Source organism: Podarcis tiliguerta (assembly GCF_965153285.1).
Source record: "Podarcis tiliguerta genome assembly, chromosome: 14".
In the NCBI taxonomy this organism is placed as follows: Eukaryota; Metazoa; Chordata; class Lepidosauria; order Squamata; family Lacertidae; genus Podarcis; species Podarcis tiliguerta.
In genome coordinates this window covers 41740537-41768013 of record NC_139547.1, presented here as the reverse complement: position 1 = coordinate 41768013, position 27477 = coordinate 41740537, and the positions used below count along the sequence as shown (strand labels likewise).

The following is a 27477-nucleotide window of genomic DNA, read 5'->3' as shown; positions in this document are numbered from 1 at the left end:
TTTTTTTGGGGGGGCCAAAAGAGTGGGGCCCTAAGCTATAGCTTGTTTAGCTTATACAGTGCTAACTCGGGTTACATACGCTGTAACACTTCAGGTTACAGACTCCCCTAACCCAGAAATAGTACCTCAGGTTAAGAACTTTGCTTCAGGATAAGAACAGAAATTGTGCTCCGGAGGTGCGGCAGCCATGGGAGGCCCCATTAGCTAAAGTGGTGCTTCAGGTTAAGAACAGTTTCAGGTTAAGAACAGACCTCCAGAATGAATTAAGTTATTAACCCAAGGTACCACTGTACTTAAATCTGGCACTGTTCCCTTCCCTTCCCCAGTAGTCAATTAGCATTCTGCGGCTGCTGAGTCTCTTCCCCTCCAAGCACACACTCCTTAAGGTTCTAGTTTCAAAGATTTTTAGCACATCTGAAAGCCTTGGGGTTCTCTTGATTCTGATAAAGCGTGTTCTCCATAACAGAGAGCACGTGTTGCGGTTGGGGGAACAAGCCACCCTGCTGTTACTGGGCAGATTTTGGGAGGAACCCAAGCCTTTAAGTGGTTAAATTGGGTTGCTGGGGAGTTTTGATTGTTGCCAATTTGGAGGAGGGGTCAGAGTCTTTAAATACAGGAAGCCCAATGTTGGGCGTCCTCTTGGCCATTTTGCATCGGATCACCCGCCCGCCCTCCCTTTAATGGGGGGGGGGGGTTCTTGATCGCTTGACCTTGCTATGCCTGTCATGGGGTCATCTGCCTTGGAGCGGGGGCCTGGTAGAAATTTTGCCATCTGGCTGATTGGCTGGTGCCATTTGGTTTTTGCCTACTGCGTAGCAAATCGTCACAACTTGTAAGGTTGGCGGTTAGGCATTGGTTAAAATTGGTTCTTGGAGAGGTAAGTGCCTACCCCTCCAAATGGTGCGGAAAGGGAATTCTGTTAAAGGAATCCAGGGGCTTGCCATTCTTTTCGCCCTTGCCCCTGGCATCGGACTTGGGCCGTGCAAGCCCCACAGGAACATGAGAGTGAGAAGTGAGGGACTGATGCCCAGCTTCATTTTCTCACCCAATACTTGTTTCCCACGCTGGCTTCCGTTGGTGTCCGGAAGGCCAGCTCTGTCCCTGAGGACAAGGACAGATAGTCATAACCAATGCCTAAGCAACCACTCACATTTTTTGTATTTTGAATAAAGTTGTGGCCAAAATTATGCCAAAAACCTTAAACAAAAATTGATGTGTGAAGTGTGAATTTTTTGGGGGGTGGCATTGTGGAACTCAACACGCAATACCTTCATCTTGCACGTGGATGGTGCTGTTTTGGCGATGTAAGGTTCTGCACTCCACCCCTGAACTTCTGAAATGGAAGCAATGGGAACACGGCTTTCTATGCTTGGAAACCAGGGATGAGAGAATCTGTCTGCTTCAGTTTCTCCCCGTTTCTCATTTTTCCAGCCTAAAGTTCAGTTCCCCACATTTCCATTCAGTTTCATGATTTTTCTTCCTTTTTCTTTTCTTTAAAAAAGTCCTTGTGAGAATTCATCTGGATTTTAGGGCAAATTGCTTCCGATCGACCCATCTTCCCTATGGGAGAGTCTTGCCAGACTCTAGGGTTGTGCGCTCATCTCACTCTAGAGGCCGGGAGCCAGTGCTGTCCGCAGACACTTCCGGGTCACGTGGCCAGCGTGACGAAGCTGCATCTAGAGAGCCAGCGCAGCACACGGAACACTGTTTACCTTCCCGCTGGTAAGCGGTCCCTATTTATCTACTTGCACCCGGGGGTGCTTTCGAACTGCTAGGTTGGCAGGCACTGGGACTGAATGACGGGAGCGCACCCCGCCGTGGGGATTCGAACCGCCAACCATGCGATCGGCAAGTCCTAGGTGCTGAGGTTTTACCCACAGCTCCACCCGCGTCCCATCTAATAAGCATATTTTCCCCAAAACATTCTCCTTTAATATCATGCTTTGGTGTTTGCTTCTTTTCCCCCTTCCTAATATAGATGCATTTTTATAGACACTTTTCACCGTAACATAGGCATCGGGCTTGGCTGGAGAACTGCATCGCAAAATTTGGAGAAGTGCAAATTTTGAATGATTGCTGAGCTTCTGCTCGTAAAAGTGTGCAAACGGTAGATTTGCCTTTGAATGCAAACTGATTTAAATTCCTCATCATCTTTAACCACCCTGTTGTCTGCCTCCAGAGTGTATGGAAGAAGAACAATGTTAAGAAACACTGTTAAGAAAGAGTGCTACATAGGAGGGGTGGGGAACTTGTGGCCCTCCAGGAATTGTTGGATAATAATAATAATAATAATAATTTATTATTTATACCCTGCCCATCTGGCTGGGTTTCCCCAGCCACTCTGGGTGGCTTCCAACAAAACACTAAAATACAATAACCTATTAAACATTAAAAGCTTCCCTAAACAGGGCTGCCTTTAGATGTCTTCTAAAAGTTTGGTAGTTATTTTTCTCTTTAACATCTGGTAGGAGGGCGTTCCACAGGGCGGGCGCCACTACCGAGAAGGCCCTCAGCCTGGTTCCCTGTAACTAGGCTTCTCGCAGTGAGGGAACCACCAGAAGGCCCTTGGCACTGGACCTCATTGTCTGGGCTGGACGATGGGGGTGGAGGCGCTCCTTCAGGTATACTGGACCGAGGCCATTCAGGGCTTTAAAGGTCAGCACCAACACTTGTCAACTCCCATTATTCCCAGTCAGCATAGCCAATGGTCAGGGATGGTGACAGTTGCAGTCCATCAACACCTGGATGGCAATATGTTGTTTAGCCGTGATTTCCACACAGAAAGAGGCTTGGTTCATGCACATCACGGTAAGCCACAGCTAAGATTAACTAGGAGTCTAGATTCGGGTAGGTCACCGTGTTGGTCTGACACAGTCAAAATAAATTAAAAATTAAAAAATTGTCCAGTAGCACCTTAGAGACCAACTAAGTTTGTTCTGGGTATAAGCTTTTGTGTGCATGCACACTTCTTCAGATACACTGAAACAGAAGTCACCAGACCCTTATATATAGTGAGAGGGTGGGGTGGGTTTTGGGGAAATTAGGAATTGAGGTGAAATTCAATTCAGGTCTCATATAAAGCCAAATCTACCAAATTTGCACATCCTAAACCAACATGTGAACCGAAGCTTAGCTAGCCTTTGAAATTTGCACTCATCTGAATTTTGCAATGCAGGTCACCAACGAAACAGTCTTTACAAAAATGAGTTTATTAGGAGAAAGCATGCATAAAAATGAATATGTGGGTGAAGATAACATTCAGAAATCCATTCTATTAGGGGAAACTGCTTGCAAAAATGTGCACACGTAGAAATGAAGCAGGTACTTTCTATTTCAACCTTGAAATGTCTGCTGCAAACATTTCTGTTCCACCAGGATAGTCTGAACATAGTTGTCCATAAAATCGTAGAATCGTAGCATTGGGAGGGCCCCACTGCATTCATATCTCCCATTATTATAATTTTTTGATCCATGTATTCAAATAGTTTCTCCTCTAGATTCCTAAAGAAGTCTATTTTGTTTTCATTGGGTGCATACACTCCGACAATTATTATTTTCTCACCTTGCCATTTGACCTGTAACGATAAGCGTCCTTCAATCTCTCAAAAAAGAACCTAGATTTTTTTTGGTAATATGCACATTTGATTAGCTACTTAGTAAGTCAAAATCCAGCCGTTTTGAAAGATTTAGAAGTGACTAATCAGACTTGCTTGAGAGACTCAGATCCTGAGTATCTCACTTATATCCTTGCCTAAAGTGGTTAATTTAGCACCTTATGCATTTAAGACATATTCATTAGATTGTTGCAGAGAATGGGGAGCAGTGGTTTCGATGGAAATGGACAGAATGAGAGTATCAGGGAAAGTAAAGGAAGGGAAATTACCAAAGACTTTTTTTTCAATGGTAGAGAACTGTAATTTAATTGATATCTGGAGACTAAAACACCCATTGGAAAAACAGTTCACATATCATTCAGAAGCAAATCAATCAATGTCAAGAATAGATCAAAACTGGATAACAAATGATTTAATATCAAGAATTTTAAAGATTGAAATCCAACCCAAAGTCCTTTCGGATCATAACCCAATAAAATGTACTCTAAAAGGATTTGAAGAAAAATCCTTTCGTTGGAGAATAAATGAAAGTCTTTTTGATGACCAAAAAATAGTAGAGAATGCGAAAAAGCAGATGAGCGACTATTTTATTAACAACATGAATAAGGGAACCAAAAACAATATAGTGTGGGACGCTGGAAAAGCAGTTATGAGAGGTTTCTTTATACAACAAAATGCAATCAAAAATAAACAGAGAGAGAAAGGGAAGAAAGAAATTTTAATGCAAATTATGGAGATTGAGAAAAAATTAATAGACAAACCAAATGATAAAAAGTTGAAAATGAATATAAAAACTTTACAAACGCAATTCTCTATGATAATAAATAAGGAAGTGGAATGGAACATCAAAATGATGAGACAAAGGAATTTTGAACACGCAAATAAGTCAGGGAAACTGTTGGCATGGCAAATTAAGAAAAGGAAAGAACAGAACATGGTACATAAGATTGTGGTTGATGACAAAGAAATAGATGATCCGAAGGGAATAAGGAAAGGATTTGTAGACTTTTATAGACAATTATATAAAAAGGAGAAATACAACCTTAAGAAAATAGAGGAATATTTGAACGAGAAAGGGGTGCAGAAAATTCCGACAAAAGAGAAAAGCAAACTAAATGAGATGATTGAACAAGAGGAAATTGAAAAAGCAATTAAAGAGTTAAAAAGTGGGAAAACTCCAGGCCCGGATGGATTCAGTGCAAGATTTTATAAAGAAATGAAAGACATCATAATTTCACCACTGAAACAAGTAATGAATGATATACTATTGAGAAATGAGATACCAGAAACTTGGAAAGAGGCATATATTATTTTAATTCCCAAACAGGATTCAGATTTAACCCAGGTTAAGAATTATAGGCCGATTTCGCTTTTAAATAATGATTATAAATTATTTGCTAATATATTGGCAAATAGAATGAAAAAATTGTTAATGGAGTTGATACATGAAGACCAAGCAGGCTTTCTTTCTGGCAGACAAATGAAAGACAATATTAGGAACATAATTAATATTTTGGAATATTTGAATGACAGGATTGATAAGCAAGCAATGTTAATATTTGTAGATGCGGAAAAAGCCTTCGATAATATTTCTTGGGAATTTATGTTAAAAAACTTTGAAATGATGGACATTGGACAAAACCTATTGAATGGGATAGGGTCAATATATAAAGACCAAAGAGCAAAATTAATAGTTAACAACGTGGTGACAGAAAGTATAAAAATAACGAAGGGTACAAGACAAGGATGTCCGCTTTCACCACTGTTATTCATCACGGTCCTGGAAGTTTTGTTAAGAGCGATAAGAAATAACCAACAGATAAAAGGGATAACGTTAGGAAGCAAGCAGTATAAGACTAAAGCATTTGCCGATGACCTGGTTTTAACCCTGGAAAATTCGACGGACACTACAAGGGAAGTTTGGAAGGAAATAGAGCAATTTGGACAATTGGCGGGTTTCCGCCTAAACAAAAAAAAAGACAAAAATGATGTGCAGAAACATGGACTTAAAAGTCATTGAGGAAGTGCAGCAACAGTTAGAAATAGAAGTGGTTAAGAAAGTTAAATACCTGGGAGTTTGGTTAACCCCAAGAGGTATAGATTTATACCAAAATAACTATATTCCAACATGGAGTAAGATTAAAAAAGACTTAGAGGTGTGGGGAAGAATGAAATTTTCATTTTGGGGTAGAATCGCAATAATTAAAATGAATGTGCTACCAAAGATGTTATTTCTGTTTCAAACCATCCCAGTAATCAGGGGGGCAGCGATTTTTAAAAATTGGCAAAGAGAAATTTCAAGGTTCATATGGCAGGGTAAGAAGCCGAGAATAAAGTTTAAGATATTGACTGATGCGAAGGAAAGAGGAGGCTTCGCCCTGCCGGACCTGAAATTATACTATGAAGCATCCTGCCTCTGCTGGTTAAAGGAATGGATAAAATTGGAAAATACTGATTTGTTGGATTTGGAAGGATTTGACAATAGATTTGGGTGGCATGCGTATCTATGGTATGATAAAAAGCGAGTACATAGAGGGTTTGGAAACCACACCATAAGAGGCTCATTGATAGAAGTCTGGGAAAGATATAAAAATCTGTTGGAGACAAAAACACCATGGTGGTTGTCACCATTGGAGGTATTATGTGTGAAAAAGACGAATATGAGTGGGGAATGGGTAACATACCGAGAACTAATAAGGAAAATAGACGGTAAATGGACGTTGAAGCCATATGAAGAAGTGAAAAGATATGTGAATGACTGGCTGCACTATTACCAAATTAATGAAATGTTTAGAAAAGAGCTTAAGTTAAATGGTTTTGCGGAGAAAGAGTCGAAATTCCAGAAAGAAATAATAAACAGTGACTATAAAATTCTGGCTAAAATGTACAACATATTGTTAGAATGGCACACAAAAGATGAAGAGATAAAATCAGTTATGATTGACTGGGCGAAAGACTTTGGATATAACATATATATGGAGGATTGGGAGAAATTGTGGAGAGAAGGATTAAGATTTACTGCTTGTACAACTATAAAAGAAAATGTGATGAAAATGATGTATCGGTGGTACTTAACACCAGTGAAACTAGCTAAGATGTACAAGGGATGTAACAAATGTTGGAAATGTAAAGATAAAGAAGGTACATTTTATCATATGTGGTGGGAATGTAAGAAAATTAAAAATTATTGGGAAATGATATATAATGAATTGAAGAAAATGTTTAAGTATACATTTGTTAAGAAGCCAGAAGCATTCCTGCTAGGTATTGTGAGAAATGAGATAAACAAGAAAGACAGGAAATTATTTTTGTACGCAGTAACAGCAGCGAGAATATTGTTAGCCCAGAAATGGAAACAAGAAGAACTACCAACACTGGAAGAATGGAGAATGAAAATGATGGACTTTGCAGAACTGGATAGAATGACAGGAAGAATTAGGAATCGACGAGATCAGAGATTTATTGAAGAATGGGAAAAATTTTCAGAATATATGCATAATTTAGGTGAAAAACAAATAACGCTTGTAACGTTTAGCGAAGCTTTGTAAAAAAGAAAGTTAAAATTATGGATTGAAAGCAGATTTAATTTAAGAAGTAGATAAGAACTAAGAAATGTGTGGAAAATTGAGAAGGGAAGGAGTATCAGTCAAGTTGAGGGAAGTCAAAAAATGAGAGAATGGTTTTATAAATTGTTTGAATTGTATTAATTTGTCTTTCTTGTAAACTGAATAAAAATTATATTAAAAAAAAAAAAAAGAAAGAGGCTTGGTTCATGCACATCACGGTAAGCCACAGCTAAGATTAACTAGGAGTCTAGATTCGGGTAGGTCACCGTGTTGGTCTGACACAGTCAAAATAAATTAAAAATTAAAAAATTGTCCAGTAGCACATTAGAGACCAACTAAGTTTGTTCTGGGTATAAGCTTTTGTGTGCATGCACACTTCTTCAGATACACTGAAACAGAAGTCACCAGACCCTTATACATAGTGAGAGGGTGGGGTGGGTTTTGGGGAAATTAGGAATTGAGGTGAAATTCAATTCAGGTCTCATATAAAGCCAAATCTACCAAATTTGCACATCCTAAACCAACATGTGAACCGAAGCTTAGCTAGCCTTTGAAATTTGCACTCATCTGAATTTTGCAATGCAGGTCACCAACGAAACAGTCTTTACAAAAATGAGTTTATTAGGAGAAAGCATGCATAAAAATGAATATGTGGGTGAAGATAACATTCAGAAATCCATTCTATTAGGGGAAACTGCTTGCAAAAATGTGCACACGTAGAAATGAAGCAGGTACTTTCTATTTCAACCTTGAAATGTCTGCTGCAAACATTTCTGTTCCACCAGGATAGTCTGAACATAGTTGTCCATAAAATCGTAGAATCGTAGCATTGGGAGGGCCCCAGAGGATCATCTAGTCCAGGCATGGCCAAACCTGGCCCTCCAGCTGTTTTGGGACTACAACTCCCATCATCCCTAGCTAACAGGACCAGTGGTCAGGGATGATGGGAATTGTAGTCCCCAAACAGCTGGAGGGCCAAGTTTGGCCATCACTGATCTAGTCCAACCCCGTGCAATGCAGGAATATGTTCCATATGGGGACCTAACTTGCAACCTTGGCGTTATCAGCGCCACACACGGAGCTACCCATGTTCTGATAACCTCCAAGTTGTACAATTGCAATGCCGTTCTTGGCCAGGGAAACATCCTAAGGGCTGGTTGGAAAAGTACCAAGGGCCACATTTGACCCCTGGGCCTGAGATTCCCTACCCTGATGTAGAGAATATTTCATCGGTTGGACCAGTGATCCAACTTCTTTTGTTCCCTCCTTTCCCACCGTTTTCCAATCCAGCCAACCCTCTTCCAAAGCAAGCCACCGATTTGCATTGGCTCCTCTTCTCCTCAGAGTAACTGGCTTCCTGGGGGAAGTGGCTGTCTTCAAATAATTTAATTATCATGTAGCATGCACACCTTTCAGGGAACCCCCTCCTTTCCCATAATGAAACCGTTGAATGATTTGCCTTTAGTTTTACAACACATGTTGGAAACCACTCCAAAGCAAGAGAAGGAGGAGAGAGAGAGAGAGAGAGAGAGAGAGAGAGAGAGAGAGAGAGAGAGAGACTATCAAATTGTTACAGGATTGGATGCCAACACAGAGAGTTATTAGTCTAATTCATCCTACAGATCAAAGCCCACACAGGCAGCTATCCTGCCTACAGCTATTTTCCTTTTACTTTCCTACTTGACAGTAGTCCCCCCCCCAGTCCTTCTGTTCTGTCCTCTTTGACACACACAGAGACACACACATTTGTGTGTATTCCCACCCACCCCCCTCCCCAGTTGTGGAAACAGAATTTACGCCCGTTGTGTGTGGGGGGGGCGTTTAAAAAACAAAACAGAGCAAAACACCAGGATGGGCAGTTTGCCATGTCCTCTCAAGGGGGTTTTATTTATGACTCAATGAGGGATGGATTTTGGGAAAGAAAAAAACAACAACCCAGAGTGATTGGGACTGTCCTACGTCTCCTTTATTTGTCTTGAACACCAAGGAAGAGAAGGAACTCTGGAGCCTTGTTTACAAGAAAGAGTTATGAAGCCAGTTGGGCTATTTAATTTGGCCACATTGTGTATGTCGTTGGCAAGCGGGAGGCTGGTGCCCATCTTGCCAGCGGGGGACCACCCAGGAAGCCAGGATTGTATAGCTACTGGCTGTTGCATACACCCAAGTTCAAAGGTTCAGGAGAGACCTTTACCACACTTGAATCGGTTAGTCGCTGCCTTTTTCGTTTTCCTCCAGCGAGAGCAGGGGGAAGGGAGAACGAGCCCACCGAGGATATTCAGAAAGGGTTGTTTGGGGACTCCAAGGCTGCAACAACAAAAATTGCCACTGTGTGGATTAAAAAGGGGGGGGAGAGAGAGAGAGAGAGAGAGAGAGGGAGGGTGGAAGCAAAGGAAAAGAGGGAGGAGAGAAGAAACAAGAGAAGCATCATTCTTCCACCTCTCTCTCTCCCTCTCTCTTTCTCTCCTACTTCACAGAAGCCAAAAGAGGACAAGGAATATGTTTGATAACACCCAGTACCCCTATAACTGCTTTAATTACGATGGGGATGATTACCCAACCTGCAGCTCTGATGAAGAGAAAAGGTTCACTAGACCAGCATACAGGTAAGCTTAACTTTTCCAACTCTCTTTCTTTCTCTCTCTCTCTCCATATTGTCAGTTGCTGGGGAATTCCTCAGTGATTCTTTGCAACACTCATCCATAAGCATCTTCCAGGTGTGGGCAAAGAAAAACAAAATAAAATGGATATGGGGTTGCAATGATTTTTGAATTTTTTTAAATGACTGGTTTTAATGCATTTCAACTGCTCGCATTATTTTAAAAACAGGAGCCAGTTTGAGCTTGGGATTTCAGCCAGGGGGACTCCAGACTGAAGTGGCCAAAAACGGTTTGCTTGGGTGGCCTCAATCTGATCAGACTTGCCTACTGCAGAGGGTTGTTTGGCAGATAAAATGTGTACAGTGTCATAAGTATTCCCCCCCCCCAAAATGTAGCCTTATTTAAGTTTTAGAATTGATGTAACTGATAGGGATTGCTGTCCTCGGATCAATCTCCAACCCCACTCCCCATTCTCTGCAACAATCTAATGAATATGTCTTAAATGCATAAGGTGCTAAATTAACCACTTTAGGCAAGGATATACGTGAGATACTCAGGATCTGAGTCTCTCAAGCAAGTCTGATTAGTCACTTCTAAATCTTTCAAAACGGCTGGATTTTGACTTACTAAGTAGCTAATCAAATGTGCATATTACCAAAAAAAATCTAGGTTCTTTTTTGAGAGATTGAAGGACGCTTATCGTTACTGAGCAAAAACTTAGCACTCATTATTAAAAGAGAAGATTGTCTTTAACCATTTCTTCTTTATTCTCTATTGCATTAACACCACACCTTAAAAAATAGAGTATGTCCTTAACTCTCAGATTCACTGCTAAAGATTAATCAACCAAAGCATGCGTTGATTAATCCACTATTTACATTAAGTTGCACTTCCCAAAGATCACAAAGAGAAATACTTCCTGTTCCACTATGCACAGTTGTATGGGAATAACTGGGCATCCAATGCATGTCTACTCATAGGCAAGCCCCATTAAGTTCTGTGGGGCTTACTCCCAGGTAAACATGTGTAGAATTGTCACCTGAGCCCCCTAGAACTCATGCCACATCCAAGTCAACCTGGACAGAACCGAATTGCAAAGTGATCCTTTGATATGAAGTGCAACTGCCTGCCACAATTCACAGGAATTTCAGTGCTGAGAAACTTCTGTTGTTGTTGGTTTTTCAAAAAAGTTGCAAAACGTGCCTGGGCATGCTTTTTGGTGGTGCTGTGTGTTTGTGTGTTTTAAATCAAAGCTCTTTCACTTGAGTGGAATGGAAAAACAGTTGCCAAAACAGAGAGATTGCATTTCTCACTGTGCAACTCAAAGAATCCTTAAGCATTTTCCTTATACTTGAAATGGGCAGTCAGCAGCAGTCCTGCTACTTCTCATGCAATAACGGGCCAGTCATTGCTGTAGACGAGGGCTGAAGGAGAATCCAGGACATCTCTACTAGGCGCAAATCCTACTTTCAGGATCTCTTTTTAAAGAAACATTTTGTGCTTTCCGCAATCAACTTTCCTGAGTCATAAACATCCAGGTGTTCTCAGTGGGAGGATGTGACTTGATTTGAGAGCTAATGTGAGATTTGGACTCAAATTCCAGCATGTGGACTTTGTTTGTCGATGACATGGAAGTTTTTCCAACTTACCCTCTTCTTGTTGCAACTCACCCTGGGACCTTATGACAAAAGGTGGTTAACTTCAATGGGTCTACTATGTGTAGAGCTAGTGTTGAATACAACCTAATACCCACTGATCCCACTCATGGAGCCCAGTGCTTCAAACAACTCTCAAGAGACTATCCAAAGAAAGTGGGCATCTCAAGAGCAGCGCTGTCCAATGGATGGAGCTGTGCAGTGCAAATGTTAAGAGCCTGAGCGATGAGCGGGAAAGCTTCCATTTCAGTTACCAAACTCAAGCTTCTATCTCTCAGTCTCCACTGGTAATATGGGAGACAGTGTGGTGTAGCAATTTGAGCGCTGGACCCCACTGAGTCATAGAGATCACTAGGTGACCTTGGGCAAGAAACACACTCTGCCTCTCTGTCCCTGATCCTATCCTACCTCATAGGGTTGTTGTGCTGCGAAAAGTGGTGGGGTAGAGAATTATGAATGTTCACCTAGGTTCCCTGAAGGAAAGATGAGAAAGAAAGAAATAATACAGGTCATCATCGTCATCATCATCATACATTACTGCAGCAATGATTTGAGAACTTAGAACAGCATTAAGCATTAAAGATATCTAGGGCTGGATCCTGACTAAGGCTAAAGCTGTCGTCCTACTGAAAACAAAGGCACTTACTTCTGAGGAAGCGTATTAGTTGTTGGGTGTTGGGTCTCATTGTTACGTAGGTCCCATTGTTGTTATTTTGCTTTCAATGGGACCTCTCTGCATAGTTAGTCCTGACTTAATTGAAGTCCCGTTGATGTCAGTGGGAAGTCACTGCAACTAACAATCCTATGCATGTCGATTTGGAACAAAGTCCTTGCCATATTCAGCGGGGCTTATTGTTTAGGATCGCAGCCTTGGAGTTAGATTGAATCTTATGTGATGTTGCTTCCAGTGTCTCTATGCCCGTAGCATTGACACCTTTCTATACAGGATGGTATTGCGATTCGTTTTCTTTTGTTTCATGTTGCAGCTACATCGCTTTAATTGCAATGGCCATTCAGCAGAGCCCCTCCAACAAAGTGACTCTTTCTGGCATTTACGACTTCATCATGAAGAAATTCCCTTACTACAGGACAAACCAGCGAGCCTGGCAGAACTCCATCCGCCACAACCTCTCCCTCAACAGCTGCTTTGTCAAGGTAGGACCAACAAACCACAGCAGCAGTCCACAACCTGGAAAGGCAGTCTTGGGTTCTGCAAGCTGCTCAGTGGGGAGCCCTATTTGCAAGAGGATGCTGTGCACATCTGGCTGTAGAATCAGCTCAGCTGTGGCCATAGGGAACCAGCGCTGTGCTGAAAACTGGCCCTTGATTTCTCCCCTGTGAAAGGAGGCATTCATTAAGCCTCTCAGCGCCAGTTGCTGCAAATCACAAACTGGAAGAGCTCTGTTGCGCTCACATCCTGCTTTCAGGCTTCTCATGCACAAATCGTCGTCGTCGTCATTATATTAAATTTGTATACTTCCCTATACTCATAGATCTCAGGGCAGTTCACAACATAAATTAATAGTGGAACCTCAGGTTGTGAATGTGATCCATGCGGGAGGCACATTCACAACCCACAGCATTCGCAACCCACAGCGGCACATCTGCGCACACACGGGTTGCGATTCGGCATTTCTGTGCATGCGCAAAGCACAATTTAGTGCTTCCGTGCATGCGCTAGCGCCGAGACCTGGAAGTAGCCCATTCTGGTACTATCGGGTTCAGCGTGGTATGCAACCCGAAAACACACAACCTGAAGGTCTGTAACCCGAGGTATGACTGTACAATATAAACAACACAAAATACACAATAAAATAAGAATAAAGACAACCCAATAATCCCTCCATCCATAACACTTTTAAAAGGGCCACTGTGAGAATAATAATAATAATAATAATAATAATAATAATAATAATTTATTATTTATAACCCTGCCCATCTGGCTGGGTTTCCCCAGCCACTCTGGGCAACTCCCAACAGAGTATTAAAAACAAGATAAAACATCAAACATATAACCATCCCTAAACAGGGCTGCCTTCAGATGTCTTCTGAAAGTCAGATAGTTATTTATTTCCTTGACATCTGATGGGAGGGCGTTCCATAGTGCAGGTGCAACTACCGAGAAGGCCCTTTGCCTGGTCCCCTGTAACCTCACAAGGGAACCGCCAGAAGCTGGATCTCAGTGTCCAGACAGAACGATGCGGTGGAGACGCTCCTTCAGGTATACTAGAACAGGACTAGAGCCATTAGCCTGATTCAGCAAGAATTTCCTTATGTTATTATAATCACAGATTCATAGGATTTTAGAGTTGGAAGGTACCTCAAGGGTCATCTAGTCCAATGTACGAATTACAGTTAAAGTACATCTGACTGATGGTTATCCAACCTCTGCTGAAAAATGGGGGGAAAGTCTACCTCCTTCTGAGGTAGTCCACTCCACTGTCAAACAGCCCTTTCCGTCAGGAAGTTCTCCCTAATGTTTAGCCAAAATCTCCTTACTTGCAATTGGAATTCATTTGTTCGGGTTCTACCTTCTTGAGTGATTAGAAAACAAGCTTGTTCCACCTTCTATGTGACAGCCCTTCAGGTATCTGAAGACGGCTATCATATTCCTCTCTCTTCTCCAGGCTGAACATGCCCAGATCCCTCAACCATTCTTCATAAGGCTTGGTTTATACTCCATTTGCATGTCTCCATCTCTGGACCCTTGAGAGATGCTTTAGGGCAGGGGTCAGCAAACTTTTTCAGCAGGGGGCTGGTTCACTGTCCCTCAGACCTTGGCAGGGAGGGCAGATTATATTTTGGAAAAAAAATAATGAACGAATTTCTGTGCCCCACAAATAACCCAGAGATGCATTTTAAATAAAAGGACACATTCTACTCATGTAAAAACACGTTGATTCTGGACTGTCTGCCGGCCAGATTTAGAAGCCAATTGGGCCGGATCTGGCCTTAGTTTGCCTACCCATGCTTTAGGGTTTTGGCGGGTGTGGAGTTTTGAGCTTCCTTTGGCATTGTGAGGTGGCTGAGGGTGTTCTTTCCAAGAAACATAACTCGAACTCTTTGCAATCTCCTTGGCTGACTGTGCTTCCTGATCTGACGTCTTCCTTTGAACTTTCATTGAAGCATGGGCACCCAGGAGACCTGTAGTTTGCAGGCGATTTGTAGAATGAAGGAAACGAAACTCAGAAACGCCCTGGGTCGTCTTGAAAGCAGAAGAAGCACATGCACATCTGACCCAGGGAAGTCTCACCAGAATGTGCTCTCCTTTTGGATAATTTTTTAAAAAGCAACTTATTTATGGAGAATGACCAGCAAGGAACAGGGAGACAAGGACAGGAACAGGTTTTCAGTATAGCACTATAGGAAACGAAGAAAGCTCTATTACAGCGGTTCTCAACCAGTGGGTCCCAAGATGTTGTTGGACTACAACTCCCATCATCCCTGAGCTCTGGCCTTGCTAGCTAGGGATGATGGGAGTTGTAGTCCAATAACATCTGGGGACCCACAGGTTGAGAAAGGCTGTTCTATTATGATGGGTGAAGCTGTTTGTCCATCGAGGCCTGAATTGTCTTCTCTAGATGAGAGCAGCTCTCCAGGGTCACAGACAGGGGGCTTAGGTTTAGCTGGTCCTTTTGAATGCAGATGCCAAAGATCTGACCTGGAATCTTCCATATGCAAGGTGTGCTCTCTACTATAGAGCCATGGTCCAAGCATTCTCGAGGTGCAGCTGCATGGGCAAAAATATCCCCTCTATTTCTGAAGTCCAGGTTGCGAGTGCTGTGGCTGGTGATGGTTGGCAACTATGGTGACTGGTTGGGTGGAAGGCAGGGAGCCCAACAGTAGGTGGCGCCAGAGCCAATATCAGGAATTGCCCATTAATTCTCAGTTTGCCCCATCCTCCTCCCTGCTGGGTTCTGCAAAGGGCAACAAAGACTATGAGGAAGAGGAAGTGGACAGGCAGTGTCAATTCCTGGACTTGTTGTAAGCAGAAATGCAGGCTGGTGAGAGCTGACTGAGAATAGATGGAGGTTAGTGGGGCAATATCCTTAGTGGAGAAACATCCATGGGCTGTTGCTTATGGAGCTAAAATGCCACCACCACCACCCCACACACAGAGGGTATTGGAGGGGAAAACTTAAGCTGGAACCCCCAACAACTGAGTGAGGACTGAACATGCTCAGTGGACATAGAATGCTGGCTGACTCTTGGGTGCGATGATTGAAAGCCAAGTGGGAAGGGGAATGGAATGGAGTTTCCTGTACAAGATTCCTTCCATGCTGCAACATTTTGTTGCAGATCCCATATTTCACAGGATTTCTATACCGCTAAATCATCTGTAACCTCTAAGCGGTTTACACATTTAACTCATGATTTCAGCATGTCCTCAGTTGCAGCCACTGCTCTCTGATGATAATGCATAGGAGTGCTACTGTACATTTATGAGCTCATGCGCAGGTGGAAGGTGTGCTGAGTGAGATGCTAAATGGCTGTGCGACCCAGGAACATGAAGTTAATCTGGAGAACAGGCAAATGTTACACAGTGGGACCTGAGCTCAATGGTGGAGCACATACTTTGAATACAGAAGGTCCCAGGTTTAGTCAGTTGTATCACCAGTGAAAAGGATCAGGTAGCAAGTGATGAGCAAGATCTGTGCCTTGGGGAGATGCTGCCATCCAGTGCAGGCAATACTAGCTACATAAACAGTCTGAGCAGGCATCATTACAAACACAAAAAGGGAACGTCATGCAATGGTGTGGTTCTTTTTGCATGGCATTTTACTGATGTCCTCGTGTGGTCTTGTAAGGGGAAAAAATATCTAAATAGTATAACTGTTCCTACAATCATATGGAGATTGCTGCTATCTAGAGATGTGGGAGAAAATTGGCTCAGTTCACATTTAAGACAAACATACCTAATTCGCACCAAAATGCAACCTAAAACACAGCCATCCTTTGAAATTCACACTTCTCCATATTTTGGGCTGCAGTTCTTCAGCCAAGTTATTTGTACAAAAATGTGTATACTAATGCAAAGTGTGCATATAAATGAATGCAACGTGCAGAATTGCATTACATGAGGGGAGAGTTACTTGCAAAGATGTGTATATTAGTCAAAACCGAATGTATTTATTAGGAGAATCTGCATTAAGTTGCTGAGGAATTTTCAGGAGGATCAGCAGCAACAAATACCCGTGGAAATAGGGAAAACTGAATTTAAGATTGGAAAAATGAGAACCTTGGAGCACCAAAATTGACAGATTTGTCCATTCCTCCTTGTATAACAATGTGTTCTCAATGCAGGTTCGTACCATAGAGGGGAGAAAGATGCAAATCAGCTGCAACAAGCTGCATAGCCAGAATTATTATTTTTTTAAAATAAAATTATCTGCATTGATCCAGAATTCAGAAGGGGAGGATCTTAGGGCAGAGCAGACCTTTGGGATGATATAGCAAAAGCATTGCACACAAACACACACAGAATATCTGTGCTCCAATGTGTATATGACCAGATACTCTCCAGATATTTTGAACTACAGCTCTTGTCATTCCTCACCATTGAGCCTGCTGGCTGAACAGGGAAGATAATAATAATAATAATAATAATAATAATAATAATAATAATAATAATTTATTATTTATACCCCATCCATCTGGGACGCGGGTGGCGCTGTGGGTTAAACCACAGCGCCTAGGGCTTGCCGATCAGAAGGTCGGCAGTTCGAATCCCTGTGACAGGGTGAGCTCCCGTTGCTCGGTCCCTGCTCCTGCCAACCTAGAAGTTCAAAAGCACGTCAAAGTGCAAGTAGATAAATAGGTACCGCTCCGGCGGGAAGGTGAACAGCATTTCCGTGCGCTGCTCTGGTTCACCAGAGGTGGCTTAGTCATGCTGGCCACATGACCCGGAAGCTGTACGCCGGCTTCCTCGGCCAATAAAGCAAGATGAGTGCCGCAACCCCAGAGTCGGTCACAACTGGACCTAATGGTCAGGGGTCCCTTTACCTTTACCCTGCCCATCTGGCTGAGTTTCCCCAGCCACTCTGGGTGGCTCTCAATTGAGCGTTAAAAACAATACAGCATTAAATATTAAAAACTTCCCTAAAGAGGGCTGCCTTCAGATGTCTTCTAAAAGTCAGATAGTTGTTTATTCATTTCCTTGGCATTTGATGGGACGGCATTCCACAAGGCAGGCACTACTACTGGGAAGGCCCTCTGTCTGGTTCCCTGTCACCTCACTTCTCACAATGAGGGAACCGCCAGAAGGCCCTCGGTGCTGGATCTCAGTGCCCCAGCTGAACGATGGGGGTGGAGACACTCCTTCAGGTATACAGGTATATAGGACCGAGGCCGTTTAGGGCTTCAAAGGTCAGCACCAACAAGATCAGTAACAGAGGGCAAGCCGCCTTTGCGGAAAGCTTATACACCATGATGGATATTTTCCTCACATAACTCCTGATAAGCTTTGGAGGAACCGCAAGGCTGTCTGTGGAACACAGTTTGAAAGCCACTGTCCAAGGTTGGTAGGGAGAAAGAGAAGCTCAGAAGATCATTGAAAATATCCTTTCGCCCTCTTAGCTGCTTCTGGATGGAAGGATAGAAAATGCAGATATTGTTTTCTTCTGATGTATGCTAGTACATAGCAAATGAAAGGGGCTATTTGCCTACAACTTCTATAATTAGAGAGCCTGGTCTTCAACAGTTTGTCATATATGTTTATACGAGACTTGCATCTAAACGGACACAGATGTTGAAGCGGCTGTGCTTGTAGCACACACGCACACAAATGCCGAATTCGGGTTTTGCTTTCGCCCAGGCTTCAGCTCCGCAATCTGTTCTGAATGCTGTGCATCAACCTTAGACCTTGGCAATGAATAGCAATAAGAAAACCGAGAGAGTTCCTGTGCATGTGCAGAGTGCAGTCCCCCACTCTCTTCCACTCTTGGATTAGGGGATAAAGGTCTGAGATGAGGGAAAGGTTGCAGTTTCCAGATAGCCTTGCTAGATGGTTTTATATTTCTCTTAAGGCAGTAACTGACAGAATGGATGCTTTCTCTCTCTCTTCTATTATTATTATTTTAAAAACAATGAATTGCAGGTTCCCCGGACAGAAGGCAATGACAAAGGGAAGGGGAATTACTGGAGCTTTGCATCGGGATGTGAATCTATGTTAGACCTGTTTGAAAACGGGAACTACAGGAGGAGGAGGAGGAGGAAGAACGTCAAAAGGGAACCCAGAGACAAACGGCCAAATGGCGGGAGCGACTGCTTGCAAGCTCTGTCCCCGGTGGATTCAGGATTCCCCAGAATCAACTCCTGTTCCGGTCAGAGAGTGCAATCCCAGCCCAAAGCTTTGGAGACTTGCGAGCTTTTTCCAAATGCCGCCGCCAGCCGAGAGAGTCTAAACAGCTCCTCCATAGGAAAATCTGACTCCGAAATTAAATTTAGCATTGATTACATTCTCTCCTCCCCAGACCCTCTGCCTGTCCTGAGGTCTCCGTATCACACGGAAGATAATAAATACCACCTCTTGGATTCTCAGCAGCTGGTGAACCTTCAGTTTTGGACAATGTGAGCTTGCATACTGGGGGGCAAACTGAGAAGGAACAAGGGACTTTTTTTCTGTCCAACAGTCACTGCAGTCGTCCTCAGGAACAGGAGACTAGATGCTTCATTGGGCTGTTCAGTATCTCAAAAATGAATTTCTCTGAGGTTGGAAACTTACCACTAAACCATCCTACTGCTTGTGAACTTGCTTATGGGTCTGTGGCACTTGCCGGTTCCTGCTTGAATCAAGTGTATCTGGTGGCCCCTTTCCTCCCTTATCGGGCCCAGCTGGGCTTATTCTGAGCACACCACACAGCACCAAGTAGCTGGGTCAAGCTGCCATTTTCATTTCCCACAATGCCCCTGAAATGAGCTGGGAGCACCTCTGGCCCTCCAGAGGTTGCTAAACTACAACTCCCATCATCCGTGATCATTGGCCCATCCTTGGTTGGGCACTGGTGGGAGCTGGAGTCCAGCGCTGACTGGAGGACCAAAGGTTTTGCGGCCCTGCCCTAAAATGATTGCTAGACCCGACTGCTTGGAGCTCTGGTCTGAGGGGAAATATTTAAAGGAAGGGTTCAGGGCAAGAATCAGTTCTTGGGGGCTGTCAGGTTGATAGGGTTCACCCCACAAGGATTCCAAGTGTGAAGCCAGCCTTAATCGGCGGTATAAAATAAAGGTTTTCTTTTCCACGGTCATCTGATTACACTTCACCACATTTCTGTTCTTTCAGGATGTTGGAATTACTATGGCCAGTTTTGTTCTATGGTTGCTGTCCACACACACACACACACAGAGAGAGAGAGAGAGAGAGAGAGAGAGAGAGAGAGAGAGAGAGAGAGAAGCATGGGTTTTTTCAGCCAAAACTCTGGCACCTCTCAGCTGGGCGCCATTGCCATTCTAAGAGCACTAGGAAGGTGTTCATGGTGAGTCCCAGCACCTCTTTTTCTAGAAAAATAGCACTATGGATACAGGTGTATTTGTACTTGCAGCGATCACACAGAATCAGCTCAAGAAGAAAGCACACACATACCAGAAGTGAGCCAAGATTTCTCAGAAAACATTTTTCTGAGGAGAATTTCTGATATGGCTCCCTAGAAAATAAAACTTACTTTGCCAAATGTTCTCTGAATATTCTTTACAATTTGTTTCTGTGGCAGCCGCCGCTTCCCACCCCTACAATGCTCTGGAACGACACTAAGTCTGGGGTATTGTGGATGGTGCAATTTGGTGGGTAGGCCGCCAACACAGTTGCCGTAGAAACAACATCAACAATCTATGCAAAAAGAATAAAAAAGCTCTAGTGCTATCCTCTGAGAAAATATTACAGAATTTCTAAAAACCCCTGGATAAATTTAGTGGTTTGACCACACACACACCCCAGCATTTCTCTGTCAACAAATAGTGCTGATAATTTAGAGAAACCATTTGTACATTATTGGTTATTAAATTTGTATACCACCCTTCACCCATAGATCTGTGAACCGCCCTGAGACCTCTGGGTATAATTCAATAAATAATAATAATAGGTCTCAGGGTGGTTCACAGCATAAAAATACGGGATAAAAACACAAAATACATAAGCAAAACAAAAACAAACCGAGCCAGAGCCAAAGGCAGGTAGAACCAACCAATTCTAGATTTGTCCCCATTCTTACTCTCCTCCCTGCTGAGTCCTACAAGAGCAGCATTGAGGCTAGGGTCAGTGGCGTATCTGCCCTAATGGACCATCCTGTACTGCTTCTCAGTTCCTCTTCCCTCTTTCCCATAAAATGTGTGTAGAGAGGTATTGCCAGCCTTGGAGCTCACCCTCTTCCAGTTTCAATGGGAGGGAGATGGTTTTGATGACCAAAAAAAATGGACCCAGAAACTGTATAACAGAACTGTCTCCCCAACCTTTGCCCTGCTGGTGCTGGTAAAGGCGGTCCATCTGTCATTGGTTCTTATTATCACCAGTTGCTCTGCAAATGTGTACTTCCTTCCCAAATACCTGCTTAATTGTGTGTGTCCTCAAACATCCATAGCCTGGATCCTCCCTCTAGTGCTGAATCTCCAACATCCTGGTTAGGATCCAGTAGCGGACCACAAGTTATTCCTAAACCGCAGACAAAGCACAGTCTATAGGAAGTGCTATTCTCTCTCTACCTGTGTCTTATGCCCTAAGAATGTAGGATTCTACCTGGAATGCTCATATCTAATAATTCACCCACCTCCATTTGGCAGTATCTATGGCAGCTTTCTACAACCTCATGCCTCTCAGATTTTGTTGGCCAGTACTGCCAATGGTCAGGGATGATGGGCATTGTCCAAAACATCTGAAAGGTACCAGGCTGGGGGTGGTCACTCCACTATATGCTTGACCCATTTCTCAGATTTCCCCAGGATCATGAAGTTTATGTTGTTTTACTTTCCCTCCACTGTGCTCAGAGTTACAGCAGCAGCTGGAGGAAGCAGGCAAGGTATGACTCAGGACATATGGACAAAGGCTGTTATGTGGAAGTCAGTCTCCAAATTCAATGTTCTTTCAATCCATTGGGCCCAGGACTTGGTTCACAGGAGTAACCTTCTTCACTGAAAGTGTGGAGTAAATGCAAGATCACCTTGCAGCGGCCGTTCACATCAGGACAGCCTGTGACACCACTCCTGTTCTAGAGCAGGGAGAGGGAACCTTCAGATTTTGTTGAACTCCAACTCCCATCAGCCCCAGCCAGCATGGTCAGTGGTCCAGGATGTGGAAGTTGTAGTCCTGCAACATCTGGGGGACCACAGGTTCTGCATCCCTGTCCTAGAGGGAACGTTGTATCTGGTTCATATGGTAAAAGCCAATTGGGGACAAGACAGGAAGCATTCATAAAGAGCTGACATTCGGTTAGGGAACATGTTTTTACCCAGCTCCAATAGACCTGTTGACCATTTGCAACCACCAGCATAATGACACACACTTTGCAGCAATTGCTGCAGTCTGCATGGTGATTTCTGTTGCTTCATTGTACATCAACGTCCAGCTGAACTGTGGATTTGTATCTATGGAGAAAACAGTTATTCACTAACATGATGCTGTCATTTCCCTTCATGTCTCAAAAGTGAACTGAACTGATTCAAAGAGCATAGAGGAGGTGTCCAAGATATATGCCCATGTTGTTGACTTTGTTTTATTTCTGTCTGTCAAAGGTTAGACAAAGTCTACAAAAAAAAGGTGCTTTAACCTCAATTTTGATGGCTTGTGAGAAAGTTTTTCAGGAAGTTATGAGTGCCTCTTTGCCTGTAATTGATAAGTATGGACAAAACTTGAAACTTTACCTGCTGAATATAAAAGAAGTCCCTTTTTATATTCATATGTATAATATATATGTGCGTGCATATATATGCAGATTATATATGCAAAACAAATAGATTTATTTCCACCTTTCCTTCCAATAATCCGGAAAGTGAATTGATGCAATTTCCAACAAAACTAGTGAGATCCCTAATGTTCTTACCTTAACCTCAGTATCACGAGCAACACACATATGTATATCTCCTCATTTTTGTTTTAGCCAGTGCACTAATAATCCATTAAGTTTCACTGAGATAGAAGGAGGAACCTTGATGTCTATTTCCCCACTTTGAATAAGGACTCGCTGGAGGAACCTCTGGCAAACTCCCTTCAGCCTCAGTTTCAACATCTATAAAATGGGAACAATACTATCTTTCTTTACAGGGATGTAATGAAGCATGCCGAAAACTGTATAGCACCTAAATATATTTATAAACATAAATGATATATATGATCAATATGCAATAGTTCCTTCAAAAGGACACATTTGCAATATTGGTAGCTTGTGTTTCTGAATGGTAGCATCAGTGTGAATTCCTCATAATTTTGTAATACACTCACTCTGGCAGCCGTCAATGTAAAGCCTGTTTTTCCTTTCAAAACGAAAAAAAATTCAGAGTGACAGGCAACAATAATATCAAGCCAATCTGTAGTAAGTTTATTTACATTAGCCAAACAGAGACTTGTTAATGTATATATTTCTTTGAGTGCAGCTTTGCATCTTTCCATAGAATTTACAGCATAAATATAGACAATGTTTTTGAGCGCTTGTCCTTTTCATCTCCTAATGTCCCTATCCATACACAAAGATCACCAAGATGTCATTTGCTTCTGGTCTGCTGGCTCTTAATGGAATCTCAAGTATCCTGCATTTTCATTTCAAATAAAAAGCAATTGTCTAGTCACCATGATTGTAGAGATAGTTCTTCAGTTGTGATGGCAAACATTTAATGTCACGACCTCTGGCCTGAAAACCATTACAGTGGTTTGCAACCGCTTTGGATTACAACTGTTTCGGATTACAACCACATCAAACCCAGAAGTGTGTTTCCCTTTTTTTGCATTACAACCCATTTTTTTTTGGATTACAACCAATTTGGGAGGGGTGAGGCCCCATTGGCGAAAGCTCACCTTGGGTTACAACCTGTTTTGGTTTACAACCGGACCTCCAGAACGGATTATGGTTGTAAACCAAGGTACCACTGTATTCGTCTACCAGCTCTTCACATGCTAACAATCATATTGTTTTCTCTTTAGCAGTCCCCTATACAGTGGTACCTCGGGTTAAGTACTTAATACGTTCTGGAGGTCCGTTCTTAACTTGAAACTGCACTTAACCTGAAGCACCACTTTAGCTAATGGGGCCTCCTGCTGCTGCCGCGCCGCTGGAGCACGATTTCTGTTCTCATCCTGAAGCAAAGTTCTTAACCCGAGGTACTATTTCTGGATTAGTGGAGTCTGTAACCTGAAGCGTTTGTAACCTGAAGCGTATGTAACCCAAGGTACCACTGTATTAATCCGTTCTTGTTATTAATAGGTTGAAATCATTTGGGCGGATTCCAGCATAGCACTAAGTCTCTCATTTTGTCACCACAAGCATTTCTCATTGCGCAATGGATTGTTCCCCATCTTCACCCTACCCCCCCATCCCTAAATCTGTTCTAGAGGTTCCCACAAGCCTCTAGAACAGATTTGGAAAGAGTGCAGGGCAGACATGGAAGGAGGAGAGGGGAGAAAGTCCTATTGCACAAGCAGAAATCCTTGCACTTCTGGGACATGGTAGCTGGATAACATATTTTTTTCTATAGCTGAGCAGGAGGGGGGGGGATCTTCACCCTGTTTGTGGGTGATTATATGGAGGGGAAGATTTAACGAGTGACAATATTCTCCAACAGTTTGGAGGGGCGAAAAAGAAATTCCTCTTCTGATAAATTTTGCTTCAATTGATGCTGAATAAAACTATAGTGCAGATTCATAGTGTTGGGTGAAGGAAAGCTCCGACAAAAGAGAGGGGGACTGGGAATTGTGAAAGCCAAGCACATTGCTTCCTTCAGCGATATGAAAGTATACCAGGGCGGATTCACAGTTGTACCCGAATGTTTTCCAAGCTTTTTGTGAGTGGAGAAATTGGGGGCATATCGTCAAATACCCTTCTGGGGGAGTGAAATTCTGTCAGTTTGTGGGAAGCGCCTGAAAAAGGACATTCTCAAGGGATTTAATATTAGCTCCAGATTTTTACTTTAACAGTGGAGAGCTCAGTTGGTTAGAGCGTGGTACTGATAATGCCAAGGTTGCAGGTTCGATCCCCAAATGGGACAGCTGCATATTCCTGCATTGCAGGGGGCTGGACTAGATGATCCTCAGGGTCCCGTCCAACTCTACAATTCTATTAAAAGAAAACACCTCTTTGTAGCATCAGCTCAAGACCAATGAAGGCATTTGAAACGGTATTGAAGGTTACCTTGAACAGGTGTAGGAGACACTCTTCGACATGAAAGCTTCATTATACGAGCAGGCAAAAGTGGGCAGAGCAAAGGATGTGACCTGCTCTTTGACGGTAGGCTATATTCCAGTCTTACACACACACACACAGACACACACCTCTCTCTCCATCCTCCATCTGGGCAAGCAAGAGGTAGCATCTTATTCAAGGCAAGATCCCAGCCAGGCAAAGGCATAAGGTGAGGGGGGGGGGTGATCTAGGAAGGAATGTAGCCTTCAGGGAGTTCTGAAAGCCAGAGAGAAATCTGGAGGGCCGCTCCCTGCCCCCAGCCTGAGATTCTCTACCCCTGACCTGGAGTACTGGTAACCAACAGGGTGCCCATCTATAGCACCTGCCATCTGTCACCATTGGCCATGCCAGCTGGGACTAATGGGAGTCCAGCAGCAGAGGGCCTTCTTGGTAGTGGCGTCCTCCCTATAGAACACTCTCCTTTCAGATGTCAAGGAGATAAAGAATTATACCACTTTTAGAAGTTATCTGAAGGCATCTGAAGGAGGTTTTTAATGATGTTTTTATTATGTTTTTAGATATGATGTAAGCTGCCCAGATGGGAAGGGTATAAATACTGCTACTATTACTGAGAGCCAGTATGGTGTAGTGGTTAAGAGCGGTAGTCACGTAATCTGGGGAACCGGGTTCGCGTCTCCGCTCCTCCACATGCAGCTGCTGGGTGACCTTGGGCCAGTCACACTTCTCTGAAGTCTCTCAGCCTCACTCACCTCACAGAGTGTTTCATAGAATCATAGAATCATAGAGTTGGAAGAGACCACAAGGGCCATCGAGTCCAACCCCCTGCCAAGCAGGAAACACCATCAGAGCACTCCTGAGATATGGTTGTCAAGCCTCTGCTTAAAGACCTCCAAAGAAGGAGACTCCACCACACTCCTTGGCAGCAAATTCCACTGTCGAACAGCTCTTACTGTCAGGAAGTTCTTCCTAATGTTTAGTTGTGGGGGAGGAAGGGAAAAGGAGATTTTTAGCCGCTTCGAGACTCCTTAAAGGGAGTGAAAGGCGGGATATCAAATCCAAACTCTTCTTCTTCTTCTTCTTCTTCTTCTTCTTCTTCTACTACTACTACTACTACTACTATTATTATCTGGAGGGTGTGGTGTTGGCTACAACTTGCTCTAGGCATGCACCTACTGATTGATTTAATTTTTTTTACAAAAGTGTACACATAAAAAACTAATATAAGAGGGGCCTGTGTTGAATTGCCACCTTTGCAATGTCAATTTATGCCATGTGGTTATGCTAAGCTTTTCCTCAGCCTTGGCTGGGGATGGGCCAGGGCAATAATCGGTGGTTACATCCACACCATGCATTTAAATCTTATACCACTTCAATGGTCACGGAGAATCCCCGAGAAATGGTAGTTTGCTAAGGGTGCTGAGAATTGTCATTCTGTGAGGTCAGCGCCCTTAACAGCCTACAGTTCCCAGGTTCTTTGGGGGATGCAGGGCAGTCAAAGTGGTCTGAGAGTGCTTTGAATGTATGGTGTGGATCTGGCCCTCGTAATGCTATCAGCAGAAGTCGAGTTATGCATTACAGCAGAAGCAAAGAACTTGGCACTCTGCAGATTTTCTCTTTAACATGCATCTCCATCTTCAAGCAACCCATTCTTCTTCTTTTTAAGGTTTCATGTGCAGCAACTACCAGAATCCAATCTAAACCATTTGATGCAGTTGCAAATTCATGCACCTGGACCTGTATGTGTGAACATCTAGACTTGAACTCTTCTCTTATTTTCTTAGATGCAACCCTGGTCTATTCAGAGTTATCAGGAGAGCGGCTATTCTGTTTAATGCATGGTAACTCTACACTCTCTCTGTGTGTGTTCTGCTGATAAACATACCCTCTGGCAACATTGTGTTTACACTTACTGGGTTGCTGGCCTTTACCAAAGAAAATGAGATCAAGTCTGCCCGGAGTACAACTCTGCTTAAAGGTAATTGGGTTATTAACGAAGTGTAATATTAAAGGGGGGGGGAATCTGAGTAGGTATTTATGCATCAGGATCTTTTCATTGCCTTTCTGAATTTTCATCAATAGTAAAGTTGCAGTAAATATGGGCAAGCATTTAAAAAGTAGGCACACAGGAAGCTGCCCGAGTCAGACCATTGGCCCATCTACTTCAGTATTGTAAAAGGTAAAAAGGTAAAGGACCCCTGGATGGTTAAGTCCAGACAAAGGCAACTATGGGGTTGCAGCGCTCATCTCGCTTCAGGTAGAGGGAGCCAGTGTTTGTCCACAGACAGCTTTCCAGGTCATGTGGCCAGCATGACTAAGCTGCTTCTGGCACAGTGGAACACCGTGATGGAAACCAGAGCGCACGGAAACCCCGTTTACCTTCCCACCACAGGGGTACCTATTTATCTACTTGCACTGGTGTGCTTTCAAACTGCTAGGTTGGCAGGAGCTGGGATAGAGCAACGGGAGCTCACCCAGTCATGGGGATTCGAACCGCCGACCTTCTGAATGGCAAGCCCAAGAGGCTTAGTGGTTTAGACCACAGCACCACCCGCATCTGTATTGTATACCTTGACTGATAGCAGCTCTTCAGACGGGGGTCTCTTCCATTGGTATCTGGAGATGCCAAGGATTGAACCTGGAACCTTCTGCATGCAAAGCAGATGCTCTGCCGCAGAGTTATGGCCCTTCTCGTAAATTACCACACTATGCAT

At 43.2% G+C, this 27477-nt stretch overlaps 1 protein-coding gene across 3 annotated transcripts in view; it reads left to right on the top strand.

Annotated features, from left to right (window-relative positions):
* FOXL3 (forkhead box L3) overlaps positions 1 to 23157 on the top strand; it is a 30233-nt gene extending 7076 nt beyond the window's left edge. For 2 of the 3 annotated variants that reach the window (XM_083413749.1, XM_083413750.1), the window contains exons 2-4: positions 9655 to 9783; positions 12419 to 12587; positions 18529 to 23157. In XM_083413749.1, the coding sequence (XP_083269875.1) occupies positions 9677 to 9783; positions 12419 to 12587; positions 18529 to 19005 (753 nt within the window). In that variant the 5' untranslated portion in view covers positions 9655 to 9676 and the 3' untranslated portion in view covers positions 19006 to 23157. Of the gene's footprint in view, positions 1 to 9151; positions 9385 to 9654; positions 9784 to 12418; positions 12588 to 18528 lie in introns of those variants that run through there. The other variant, XM_083413748.1, reaches the window with a different exon arrangement.
* The last annotated feature ends 4320 nt before the right edge of the window (positions 23158 to 27477 follow it).